Source organism: Callospermophilus lateralis, unplaced genomic scaffold (genome assembly GCF_048772815.1).
Source record: "Callospermophilus lateralis isolate mCalLat2 unplaced genomic scaffold, mCalLat2.hap1 Scaffold_161, whole genome shotgun sequence".
Taxonomy (NCBI): Eukaryota; Metazoa; Chordata; class Mammalia; order Rodentia; family Sciuridae; genus Callospermophilus; species Callospermophilus lateralis.
Window position 1 is genome coordinate 1,025,754 of NW_027512709.1, and position 14,456 is coordinate 1,040,209.

At 39.2% G+C, this 14,456-nt stretch overlaps 1 protein-coding gene across 1 annotated transcript in view; it reads left to right on the plus strand.

Moving 5' to 3' along the window:
* LOC143389161 (CD44 antigen-like) overlaps positions 1-14,456 on the plus strand; it is an 80,574-nt gene that overhangs the window by 39,971 nt on the left and 26,147 nt on the right. Inside the window, 5 exon segments of the mRNA XM_077108129.1 lie at positions 2,667-2,738; positions 5,329-5,553; positions 9,040-9,159; positions 11,286-11,411; positions 12,660-12,785. Coding sequence (XP_076964244.1) covers positions 2,667-2,738; positions 5,329-5,553; positions 9,040-9,159; positions 11,286-11,411; positions 12,660-12,785 — 669 coding nt within the window.

Sequence of the window (14,456 nt, forward strand, 5' to 3'; positions counted from 1 at the left end):
TTGGGTCACCATCCATCGCATTATACTTGCTAGAGTTGATGTTCTTTATCAAAGTTTAAGTGAAATGGAGCATGAAGGGGGTCTATGTGAGCACACACTGTCACCATTCACAGAATGGTTAGTGTTCTTGACATGCCCCATCCCATTTCAATGTATCTCTTGGAGATTCTCAGTGTGCTCTTCTCATCTGCCATTGTGTCTGAATTGAGGGGAGGATGCTGCATCCCTGGCATAAAACATCCATAATCCAAAACCCATTTCTGGGCACCTGCAGCATATAAATACCAATATCATACCAAAGATGGAACCATTCTCTAGCAGCATCTCCAAGATAAACAGGATGGAAGCCCCACAAATCGCCCAAGTTGGCTACATGATTGTATTTTCAAATAAGAAAATTTTTGAGGATTTTTTTTAATATTGTAAAGAGCTAAAGAAATAGTACTATCTTCTCCTATAACCTTGTGAATTGATCAGGAAAAGGGACAGAAATGTGTTTGTTCTTTTATCTCCATATTTTTTTAAATGACTTGGCATAGAAGTGTCAAGCAAATACTGACAAATAATTATTGAACACCTGTACCTGTAATTTCCTTTAACATTTCTTATGGCATGCCATTCAGAGTATATCTACATGCTTCTTGACCTGCTCATATTTGCAAACCATTTGGGGGAGTTACAATCTTTGGTATGCTTCCTGGGAGAATGGACCTTTGGGAAATTATATTGGTGTTTTTTGCCTTTTTTATTAATTGATCAAAAATTTATTAAGTGCTTTTCTGTTCCCATCACACATAACTATTTTGGCGAAGACACTCCTCAGGATGGGAGTGTGGCTCAGTAGTAAAGTACTTACCTAACATGTACGAGACCCTGGGTTCCATCTGCAGCGACGCTCCCCCCACCCCCACACTTACTAGTCATCTTTTGGAGCTTATAAATTGCTATGGGCAGTGGTAGAAGGAGATGGGGTCATGGTAAGATCTACCATGGACTGCCATCAGGTAAAATGAGAGAGATAATTTTAGACAATGGTGAACAAGAAGAATAAATTAAAGCAAGATGATACACATTGGGGTGTGTGGAAGTGACAAAAGGCTGGTTTAGATTAGTTGGTAGGGAATGACCCTACCAAGGAGGTGACCTTTCCCTTTGAAGAATTTGCTAGTTATTTTCACGATGAGACCAAAGATATGGTCAGGTAAAAGATATTCCCTTTTCTTATGGGAAAAAAGATGTGGGAGGTACTGGGAAGCAACCAACTCCTGTATAGTCCAACTCTTGTTTTGCCTAATGCTGAGTATCCAACAACTTATGGCAAGATACTTACAATGCTTGTGATAGCAGCTCTCCTTGTGACAGCAGTCAGTCTACCTCCATTCCTCCATGCACAAATGCATGCATGCATGCATGCATGCATCCCTCCCTCTCTCCCTTTTACTTCTTGTTTGTCAAGAAGCAACTCCGGAAGAAACCAACCATACAGATATACTGCCATATTACATTTAAGCAAATGCATGTATGCTCAAACACACACACACACACACAAACACACACACACACACACACACACACACATTACAAAAACTGTAATGCACAAGTAAATCCAAGCTTCCTTTAACAGCAAAACCAGTTCAAAGCTCTCTGAATTTTTAGGGCCCAATACAAGGTATGGCATGCCTGAGTGGGATGGTGGGTTAGGCTCTCTGCAGCCTGCTTATAGGACTCCAGGGAAGGCATGCAGGCAGAACTTCAATGCCTGTTTTCCAAAGGTTTCAGACAGTGCTGTTCAGGGGGTTTCCCAGCAACATCTGTGGATGATCAGACAGCCCAGAAATCTTGAAGAAGGGTTGGGAAAGGAGAAGATAAATGGAGAACAAAAGAAAAAGAATCCAGGGTTGCCCATGATGAGCTATGCCAAGACAATGTTCATAAGAGTTGTTCTGGGTGCCTATGTCCAAGATGGCCGACCTCAGCTGAGACACAGTCTATACCGATTAGGTACTTAGAAAGACCAGTTAAATTAATGAAGTAATAAAGTACTTAATTAATAAAGTAATTAGTATATTAATAACAATGAATACCATGACTATAAATTAATTGGTTTTAAGATATTTTGATCAGGCATTTTCCTTAGTGACTATTTTAATCTGCAGATCAACGTGGTGTTCATGCTAACCGTGTGTCTGCCATGTTTTTCCATCATTTTTATTGGTGCCTGGGATTACAAATAATTTTCTCACGATACTTTATATGTTTCTTTGTTTTTTAAATTTTTTTTTACAGGATCCTAAATTACTTTTACAGTAGAAAAAAATTAAAAATCTTCTTTAGTGTATATATCACTAGAGAAGGACCCATATCTATCTTGTTGACAATTAAACCCTCAGCCTTCCATAGTGGCTGATACAGAAAACACAGATTTTTTAATAAATAAAATTGTTGGAGAGAGGTAATAAGTATCCAGGACCTTATGAAATTAAACAAAAATGGAAAGTGCACCACAAAGGGCAGAGAACTTTCTAGCAAAATACCAAGTTTCATGAAAAGAAAATTACTTGGGATAAATTTAATAAAAATCCCATCCTTACTAACTTATAGAAATGGAGTCAATTTTGCTAGTGACTTTTTAGAATTTTCATGCTTTTTTCCCCCCCACCTCCCAGCTCCACTCGACGAAGAAGATTGTACATCAGTCACAGACCTGCCCAATTCCTTTGATGGCATAGTTACCATAAGTAAGTCTCTCTCTTCTCATCTTGAGTTTTCTCTTTCTTGGGAAGGGCATCCGGTGTGTTCTCTATGGTTTATATTTGAATAGAATATTAGTCATTTCCCTAGGGCTGGGGAAGGTTGGCTCTGATTCAGGGTTCCTTCCCCTTTTGATTTATTCTGAAGCAGTGTTCCTCAATCTTCAGTCATTTGGAAACCACTTTCACATTCTGGACGCATATCTCTAAATACTACACAGCACTGTCACTTTATCTGGTATATTTTTTTTTATTTTTTTCACCTATTCTCTTCTATTTAAAATATATTTGTATTTATTTATTTAAAAATAAATTTACTTATTGAAAAAGAATAAAAGCTAGATAGCAAATGGAAAACCCACACTACTTGTCATAAATAGAAGATAACCTTAAAAATAAATTTAAACATAAGTAACATTAAATAATATTTTAAAGTTCCTGCTGCTTACACCCGAATCCTTCTCTTATAAAGAAGGATTAAGAAGTGTCAGGGACAGGAGCATTCGGGCTTCAAATGGAAATTTTATGTTTGCTATCGCTTAAGTTTTGAAAGATAAGTATAAAGGGTTAAAACTTCCTGATATGTGTTATGGCATTATTTATACCATGCCCACTCCCAATCATTTTGATTATCTGCAGAATTATGTATATGGGACTTTTAAAAGCAAAAAAAATCTTAAGCAGAACTTTTTAATATCTCAGCCTATTAACCCTGATCATACTGTACCTGGGATTCATTTCTTTGGTAAGTAGCACACTGTTGAGGAAATCTGCTTTCTGCTTGCTCAGAACCACGGTGCTTGGGCTTGGTGGTAGTAGTGGTGGGTGATGGGCATCTTCCTGGACCATACAAATTCAGTCTCCCCTGTTATGTAAAGAATCTGTCCTTGGCCTGTGCCTAGCTGCCGGAAGGGTGACCTCACACAGCAATAGTACAATGTGAGATGTGTTAGATCAGTTGGGCCAGTTTGACATCTTACTTCCTTAACCACCTGGCTGACAATAGAGGAATGCCTTACTTTTTCTGAGCCTCAATTTTCTCTTATGTATAATCAAATGACATGTAAGAATTGTCATAAAACTTAAGAAATACATTTATTGTGTGCCTGGTCCATGGTAAATGCTCAATAAATGCCTTGATTCCCACAGATCCCTTTCAAAGCCCAGATTTGTACACGTTTGATCAGTGGTATACTTGAATATGTCAAAAGTTTACATGGGGAAAACAACCCCCAAATTTGTATTTTAATGGTTTTTGGAGATAGGGTCTTTGAGAAATAATTAGGATTAGATGGAGGGGGTCAAGAGAAGGAGGCCCCCATGAAGGTGAGGCCTCAATAGTTTTATAAGAACAGGAAGAGAGACCTAAGCTAGCACACTTGCTCTGAATCATTACTGGGTAATACTCTCTGCCATATTAGGATACAAGAAGAAGCCCCTCACAAGATACTGTGACCCATGTTCATATTCATGAACATGGACTTCCTAGCCTCTAGAACTGTGAGTGAAATAATCTTCTATTCTTTACAAATTACCTGTTCTGAAATATCTTGTTACAGTAACAAAAAATGGCCTTAGATGGTCTCCATATTTCCTCAGATCATCAACAGAGATTATCAAGGAGACTGAGATTTGGGAATTTTTTTTTCATTTGTGTTTTTTTTCATAGTTCCACTTGAGCAAGCTAGATAGTGGACAAAAGGAAACTTCAGTCTCACTGATGCAATTCAGCAGAAAATAATTTCTGCTAAATGCACATGCGTGTAGTGAGTGGCCCAGACTTGAAGGCAGCAAATATTTTAAGCAAGAACAATGAATAAATTCATCTGAACTTTTCCCCCCTCTAGTCCATTCTAGCCATTTACTTGTTTAAACCAAAGATTTAGATCTCTATGTACATCCGTGTTTCTTAACATCAAGGTCAAATTTCACAGAGGATGGCAGAGCCTCTGTCAATATTTAGACACACTGATTTCCTAGCTTAGAGTGGAGGTTTGCTTCAACTGACAAAATTTGCCCTTTAGAAAGAAAATCTTTTCCTTCATGGGTTTGCAACCATGCCTTCCTTGTGGAGGTCTGCTATTTCAAATCTTTTCTGGAAATGGATGGAGTTAATAACAACACACTTTACACATCCTTCAGAAGGCAGAGTCAGAAACCAGGTAGGGAATTATCATTTATAGAGCATTCATTTATTTTGAATACTGTGCTGAATGCTTTACTCACAATGTCATAAGGCTCGTGATTATTCTATCCAGAAGGTGACATGGCGCTTGCTTTTGAAATGAGGACTTAAGCTCACAATTGTGCCTCATCCAGAGCTACATGAAGCTGAGGGTTCCCGAGAACCTCTTCTTTCTCCTGCTCATTTCCAGGCTGTGTGGGATGGGGTGCAGGGAGAGCAGAGAAGAATGTACTTTCTGAGTGCCACCCCCCATGTCTCCTCACTAGATAGAAAGGTATCCTTCCTACTAAAGAAGAGTTTCAAAGCCACTGTGCTATATGACAATTCAGTCTTTCTTCAAGACTCAAAAAATATCAGCTGTGAAGTTCTCAAAGTGTCCTTCTCTCTCCCAAGCCATTGTCAACTGCGACGGGACCCGCTGCAGCAAGAAAGGCGAATACAGGACGCACGAGGAAGACATCAACCCGAGCCAACCTATGGACGAGGACATGAGCAGCGGCTCCTCCAGCGAAAGGAGCACTTCAGGGGGCTACACCATCTTCCACACCCACCTGCCCACTTCACAGCCGTCCACAGACCAAGAGGACGCTGGGGTCTCCGAGAACAACCCCACCACCAGTAAGGAGAAGGAGCCCTTCTGCTACCCAGTAGCAATTCCTTGGCCACATGCCTGGGATCTCCTGAGCCACATTCCCTTGAGTTTTGATTTTCTTTTGTCTCAGGCATGGAGGCAGTGGTGACATCATTGGGGCGGTGGGTGGCCGTGCTGGTCCGTGCTCTATATGCCTCGACCACCACAGCCTGCAATTGTCTGTCTGTCTACAACTATGTGTTTCTTACCTTGGAGTAAGAAGTGCCCCGGGAAGTGTTTTAGAAGACACCCCCACACCACCCATCCTGATGCTCTGATCCCTGGGGATATAGTTAGGGTTCAAACCTGATACAGAAACAATTTTTGGTTTTGCTTCTTTATTCTTCTTACTCACTGTAGATACAATTGTTTCCACAAAGGTGGGAGTGCAGAATACGAATACCATTCCATAGGCTCCTTTATCAACCTAAATGTATATTTTTATATATTGTAATTGGGTTTAAGGAAGAGTTTTATGATCAAATTATATCAGCTTCAGAGTTTAGATGCCAGCCTGCGGGGAAGGTCCTTAATGCTTAGCTGGTGTGTGGTTCATTCATTACTTAAGACTGTAAGAGAGGACAGATGCAAATGCTGCATTTGGTGGCTCTGGTCTCATGCCACTGGCTGCACTTCTATTGCATGTCCTCCCTCTCCTTTGTCATCTTCCTCTGTCCCCCTGTGGTTTGTTTTCAACAGGTTTCCAGATGGGCTCTGCTCCTGTGGGGATTATTCATATTGAAGTAGTGCACCTGGGTCCTGGGTAGATTTCTTAATATGGTGCCGATTTCTCTTTTCCTGGCTTCAGTTCTTGAGGGTTGACACTCCAGCCTCCAGACAGTGTGGCAGAAATATACTTGTTGGTCAATACTCGAGATGAGGTCCTTTCTATCCCTTATCACCCTGAGGCCAGGGAAGTTTTCACATGGCTCTGGTTTAATTGAAGGTTATTTGCTCAATGGCATTTTAAATTTATGTTAGAAACTTGCTGAGAGAGTGATGCAAGTAGGTTTGGGGTTCTGGTAATTCCCGGCAGATTCTTTGAAGCATCTCAAAAAGTGCATCTATTCAAACTGCCCATGTGTTCCTGGGCCTGGGCTCTCTAAAGATGGCACCCCCATTTTGTTTGTGATTCCATGGGAAACACTTCTCAGGACAGACATCTGGAAACCATAGTGCCATGGGCTGCCTGCTGCTTCCTGGGTGCCTTGCCTTTATTTTAATATTTTTTTAGCACTGGAGATTGAACCCACGGACACTACACCAACCAAGCTACACCCCCCACCTCTTTTAATTTTTTTTTCTTTTGAGACAGGATCTTGTTAAGTTGCTGAGGCTGGCCTTGAACTTGCGATCCTCCTGCTCCAGCTTCTGGAGTAGCTGGGATCACAGGCACATGCCCAGCACCAGGCTGGTTGCCGGCCTTTTAAACATCACTTTGTTGTTAAGGTGCACAGTTCTGTTAGACACTGGCAAATACAATAATTAGGGGTGTCAGCAGGAAGTAGAACAGTTCTAAAGTCTTATTTCCCACCAAAGAAGAAAATCCTGACAAAATACATCTTGTGGGGATGAGATGAGCCCCCCACCCCCTTGAGCTTTAGAAAAGGCAATTATCACATCTTTATTAGCATCTTTTCTAAGTTAGTCAGTCAGCAAATGTGTTTTGAGGACCTACTATGTGCAGTGTCTATTCTAATGCTTGGGATCCAATGGTAAAAACCCTAGAAAGTAATATTGAAAAGAATAAGTTTGAGTGAGATTTTCATTTATTCAACCAAGATTTGGAGTCTGTGCCAGACACTGCTTTGGTTACTGGGGCTCAATGTTAGTCCTTCCTTGATGGATGCAACATGCTAGTTCAGATATTAAGCAAAAGAAAAACATACTTAAGAGAATAATTATGTTTTCCTCCTTACAGAGCACTTAGCTGTTTCTTTTAATAGTTAAGGACAGAAGAGAAAAACTAATTTGTCCATATGGGTGAGTCCAGAGCTAAGTGGAGAATTATTGAAGTGTTCTAGGATTCACTAAGGCCAACAGCAGCTCCAAGAGATTAATCCATGCAAAGAAGGATATCAAAACAAAGACAAGAAAACAGAACAAACAAAAGCCGGGTGGAAACTTGAATGCAGCCTGTGGCATACTGGGAAGAGTTAGCAATGCTGAGCTCCTAAGTAGAATCAGATTTTCTGAGTCCAGGAAGGAGATTCCCTGGCCTTATCAGGGTTGGACTGAGCTGGGCCATCGCCAGAGGCTGTGTCTGCAGATCCTCCCTAATGCATGCAGGGAGGCAGAGGTCAAGAAGAGGACTGGCTGGGGACATGGAAGCTGCCTGTCTTTGGCTTGACTGCTTCATTCCTTCTTAAGGGTCCTTAGTGGGTGGCAAAGGGAAAGCTAACAAGACCAACCATCAATTTAAAAAAAAAAAAAAGACCAACCATTTACATGGCTCTGGACTTCCCCTGGGCTGTTTATCATAATTGTTATTTTTGGAAGAGCCCTCCTGGAGGTGTTAGTTCTGTTCTGAACTAATATGTCCTTTATAGCATGGACCATGTGGTGCCTGTTATAGGAATTTGGCATGTACAACGCCAAAGTTCATAATGAGAAACAATGCAGGAAGAGTCCATAAGTTGTATCACATTTTCACAGGAATGTATGTCTTCATAATCTCAGCTGGTTTATGTATTTGTCCTGATGATTTTTACCTTTCTGTTTTTATTGAGAAACATTTTGGACTCAAGTCCAAGTTGAGAGTCAAGTGAGAGATTTTTAAATTACAAAATGCTACTGTTGTCCTCTTTCTAATTTGAGTAGAGTTCAAAATCTTTAACTTTGACATTTTTGCTTCTTGTCTGGAAACACGGACTGAATTGAATCCAAAGTGACGAGTGGAACTTGAGAAAGTTTGATCTGATTTCAATACTTAGAACACACACCCTTCATGAAATTCTTGCTCAGGTATGAAGTGTGGTCTGAGTTTAATGTGTATGAGTAGAGCTTTGAAGTCCCAGTTGTTATTACAAGCTGGGTGTGTTGCTAGATAGATCCAAATGATATATGCAAGCATCTCCAAAGATACTCCAAAGGTGAATGAATGAAAGCAACTTTATGTCATGCTGCATATTGCATGGTCCAGTCACCCAGTCAAGAAAAAAACAAATCTCCTTCCATTGCAGTATTAAGCTGTGGCTTAATTTTTGCTCTAATCATTATTTTAGGAGGTTCAATTGGGAGATTTAGAAGCACTGGATTTGTACCCATACAAATTTGCATTTCTGATGTTGTTCTAAGATGTTGGGAGATGTTAGAATGAAGGGTGGAAATATTAAAAATAAAAATTAAAAAACACACCTCAATATCTCTTCTTTAATCTTCATTCTATAAGAGATACAAATGTTTGACATAGAATGGAGAGCCAACTCTGACAGAGAGAATCTCACTCAACAATGTTTTCATAATCGATCCAGTTACCTCCACTGTGCACTCAAACAGCCGTGCATCAGCTCAGAAGAGAAGTAATTGGATATGGTCCTGGTTTGGTAATTCACAGCCTAAGACTCAGGATCTCACAACAACAGCAGCCATAGGTATATCGCTATGTCTTTTGCTCATTGATAGTCTTGAATGCCAGGTCTTTTAATGATAAGAAAAAGAATATCCATTATCACACCCAAGTGTCCCACTGAGGGTCCCTCAGCATCGCTAGTGAGAGCAGGATCTGCTGCTGTTTCCCTTGTCACAGAAGCCAATAGCTCTGGGGATATGACAAGATCCCCTAAATACCTAATTTGTTCTTTTTATGGCAACAGGTATGTAGAATCAAAATTATTTTTCCTTCAGATGCTTTGATTATGCGATTCATTGAGAAAAATATCTTCTAGGAAAAAAGTCTATTGGAAGATGCACACCTTTATTTCCTGCTGACCCAGTTATCACAGTTAGTAGTAAAAGAGGGAACCATGATTTACACCTGGAAAGGGCAGGCCCTGGACACTTGTTTGGATACTTCAAACCTTTACTGTAAGGTAGAAAATGATGTGGTTCTACATCAGAGTCTAGGTCGCCTACAGGTTCCTGGAGGTTTGCCTATGATTTCTAAATTCCTGCAAAGTATTTTAAAGTGGAAGCTTCAGGGAGAAAGGTTTTGTCTATAACAATGGCGGGGGTTTAGAAGCATATCTCCATTTATTAGCTTTTGCTGATGGAGAATATGATCGTATTTCAAAATAAGCAGGCATCCTTTCTGCAAAAGGGAAGAAATAAAAATAGAAAGTTGATACTTCACATTTGCTTTTAAGACAGAATAAACTATATTCTTTACTTCTATAAATAATCACATATGACAACAGTGCTATGTCATGTTATGGTTCTATGTCGCACTGATTAGGATATGTTGGGGTCAGGTGGGAGAGAGATTGCAGCACACTGAAAGGCCATTTTTAAATGTTTACAGTGTTGACCATTGCAGAAAAAAAATAGTGTGAAGGAAAAGGTCTTCTTTGGCTGTGTTTCTTTTGGGATCATTTCTGGGCTTTCTTGAAATCTGAAAAAAGAAATCTCACTTGTCTTTTGTAATTGGGATTTTAATGATGGTTTCAGCCTCTCTGCTTGAGCTTGTTCTCAATTTTTTGTTGCCTCTTATCCGATATTCTTCCATTGCACGTCATGGTGGCAGAAATGTCAGTCTTTGGAAATTTTCAAGTCAAGATTCTTGCTTCTGGTTTTATCAGTGGGTCACTTTGTCTCTTTTCCTGTGTTGCTATACTATTTTCAACTCAAACGGGATTAAAAATGGACTATTCTGCTTTGTAAAATAATAGTGTTGATATAAAATAAATGACTCTGGGCAAGGTTCCCAGGGGATTTGGAGTCTCCATGGAGAAAGTGGAAAGACATCTTCTTTAGTCTCCTACTTTACATGTTCTCTTTTCCTGTGTTTTGGATTCCTGGGATTATATCTGGCAGAAATATCATACCCTAAATTCTTGGAGAATGATATTGGTTAGCCAAGATAGAGTGTATGGAAGATTAAGGGGCTAGGACTCTAAAGACCTGGGGTGTAGAATCATAAATGCTCAGATTTGGAGAGGATCTTAAATAGTCTGGTTCAATCAGCATTTCTAATCATTTAATTACTTACACAAATTTCCTGCCAAGTGATCTTCCTTATCATGGGAAACAAAGCTCTCCTTGACGAAGTTCAATGTTGGATAGTTCAGATTATTCCATTAAATCTAAAGGAAGCTGTAGCATGGGTGTTGGAAGAACACCCATCTCCCTGAAATTCTTACCACTGGTCCTAGTTTGGCATCATGGCAGAGGAGACAAAATTTCCCTCCCCATTTCACATTGTAAACTTTTAGAATTCAGAGCTCTCATGCTCTGAGGTGTCTCTGTTGCTAATTAGCTTTCTGACTTCACACAAGTCGGCAAATTTTTCCAGCACTTTTATTTTTTCATCTTTAAGATGAAGAGCTTGAGCCAGATTATATTCAAGATCCTTCCATTTCTGACATTCTATGAATTCTAGTCTGGGCCTCTGAAAGAAATGGAATTGCTTGGCCTTTTCCCCCTTTCTTTCCACCTTTCCATCTATTGAGTATAGATGATTCTCTTGACTAGGGGAAAAAAATTAGTGAAAGCATACACAATGCTATTTCTTTGGAACTCACAATTCACTTTTCAACAATCCGTTCAGTCATGGTTACCACAGTTTTGATGAGCACTAGTGCTACGGCTCCTGAAACAGCAACCAAGAAGCAAGAGGCCCAGGACTGGCTTTCATGGTTGTTTCAACCATCAGAGTCCAGGAATCATCTTCTTACGACAACAATGTCTGGTAATGAGTTATGGTTATCTTATGCATTTTCTTGACCATCTTTAATGATTTTCATTGCCATATGGGATAATGTTCAAGTCTAAAGTCCATTCTGGTCACACAAATATTTGTGATGATTTTGGAAGGACTATGAGTTCTTAGATCAGTATCTTTGATTACATGGAACTAATATGCAGTTTTCTTTTTTTTCTACTCTGTGGGATTTCTAACTCCTCGGAGGAGGATAGTAGAGGAGCTATGAACAGGGTCAGGTTTGTCTTGAGGATAGAACAAAATTATAACTTTGAAAGAATGCTTATGCCTACTCCAAAATTATTGAAGTCATAAAAAGCTTGTAACTGTTTTAATGAGAAAATGAAATAACCTAGCTGAGATAGGAAAATATAGAAAACCTCCATCAATTGCGTTATTGGGGTGGACACTAATGGTATACAAAGCAAATGGTCATTTCATAAGACAGCCTGAGCCTCATTCAGAATGCAGAAAACCTCTTTTTAATAAAAAAGAGGTCTGCTGCAGTAACCACTGAGAAGCTGAAAGTTTCCATCTATTTTCTATGATTAATTCCAAAAGAAAAGAAGGAAAAGTTCTAAGAATTTAGACTGGAATCCACTTTCATCGTCTCTTCTGATTGACTAATAAAATGCCAGACATTATTTCTCTGACTTTTTTTTTCCCTCTCTGTCTGCCAAAGTACTGTTGGGAATTACAGCATTACTTCCATTTGCATTTAGAGAGATACCATAATCTGATGCTAAAGATTAAAAAAAAATAAATTAGAAAATTATGAATGCCACTCTACCATTTTAGAAATGATTGACATGATTTCAAAGTTTTCTTGAAGGTGTCTTGATAAAGCAAATAGGCATATATGAAACCTTTCCACTCTTTTCTTGGAACTCAAACTTTTAAAGAATGTGAATAGTGAGTTATTAAGAACTGCATCTGAAAGCACAGGGGAGTTTTGACTATCCTTTCGATGTTTTTAGTTTGCTGTGTTCTGTTTTTACTTCTTTAGTGGAGCGGTGTCCATATTTATTCTTCCTTAAAGTGAGGGTTCTGATGTAAGGATCATAGCAATTGCTTTGAGATCTATAGATTAGATCCAGATGCAAGTCTGCAAGAACCCTCTCCCTTTCCTCTTGAAATCTTGGGAAATCCATTCCACCTGCTGTGCCTGACTTTCTTCCTCTGTGGAATGGGTTACTTGGCATCCAGCTCCACCACTAACGCAAGTCACCATAACAGGTACGGATTCAAATACCATCTCAACAGGCTGGGAGCCAAATGAAGAGAACGAAGATGAAAGAGACAAACACGTCAGTTTTTCTGGATCAGGCATTGATGATGATGAAGACTTTGTCTCCAGCACCAGTAAGAATGATCAATTCCAGTAGAACCACTTTTGCAAGTTTTACTAATTAACCTAAGTGACACCTGATAGTATTTCTCTTGGAAAACAGTCAATGTAAAAAATGGGTGGACTTATAATGATCCCTTAGTTATATCCCCATATGATTGTGGAGGAGGAAATAAGATGCAATTTCTTTTTTTTTAATGACAACCTAAACATATTTGGAGAAGTGAACCAAATGCCTTAGGTTCTTCCTATTTTGTTTATCGGTGAGATTGGCTACTATAGATTCTCTTTGAGTTATCGAGGTTTGTCAGAGAATGACATGTGAAAACAACACAACAAATGCTCATTGTGTACCTGCTCTGCTGGGTGCTGGGAGCACACGGATGAAAAAAGCCCTTGCATTTGAAGAGTGATTAAGAGAGTATTAATTCAAAATTGCCAATGACCCTGAATTGAAGGCTTTTAGAAGGGCCTAGAAAGGCTTAAAACAGGGGAGTGAGAACTCAAGAGTTGTCTTAATCAAAACCTGGTTGAAGTCAAAGGAACAAATCCAGAATTTTAACAAACATGTAAGTAAAAGATGTTGAAAAGAAGGGTAAATATTAGCTCACTTAAACAAGGCAGTGCTAGTTATTAAAAGCAAATAGTGAAACTGCTTAATAGTATACAAATTTGTGACCATTATAAAACTTTTTGAGAACTATGACATGAAATTTTTTTTCAATTGAGTTGAAAAAAAAATATTCTTTTAAAATTAAAATATACCAAGTTTGGCCAAATATTCTGCCAGATGACTGAGTTTCTCACATGAACCTGTAATGACCTATGGTTTTGCTGGACAGAATGAGAATCTTGAAATTAACTCCATATCAGCTTTGCTTTTCCTTAGAGATAAGGCTCTTGGGGTGTTACATGGGCTCTCCCAGGTCACTGAATTTCTGTCTGTCCTGTTGAAACATGAGAGTTTCATCCCCAAATGAATACCACCCAGGGAGGAGGGGATCTAAAAGAATAGCCCAGATTTTGAAAGCACCTGAGCATATGGCAGCCACACAACAAATACTCAAAATGAACTCCATTCTTTATTTTACAGCTTTAAAATATATATTCTTTAGCCTGGACATCTCTACAGAGCTTAGTCTATACTCTTTCTTTTTTAATTTTTTAAAACTGTTTTTTGTAGTTGTAGATGGATACAATAACTTTATATAATTTATTTATCTTTATGTGGTGCTGAGGATCGAACCCAGGGCCTCACACATGCTAAGCAAGCGCTCTACCACTGAGCTACAACCCCAGCCCCTCTATGCTCTTTTTAATACCTTCAGAAAGAAAACCAAGTAACCAAAATCACTGGAGCTTTATGAGTACACTGTCTCCTGGGTTCAGGATGTGGCCCAGTCTTGGGTAGGTCCATCTGTAAAAAATATGATTTTGATACTTGAGAAACCAAAATCCCTTGGATGGTGACCCCAAAAGATCAACCTGCAAATAAACTGTATGATCAGGCTCCAGGGGAAAACTTCCTCCACTATTTCTTCATCTCTAGAGCATATTTTTAAATTTCCATTCACTTTTTTGTTGAGTGTCTATGCCTGTGATTCAACAGGATACCCTTTTCCTTTTGGAGGGGAAGGATAGCTACCATTTTTCATGCCTATTGAGAATGTGTTTCATGATTCTAG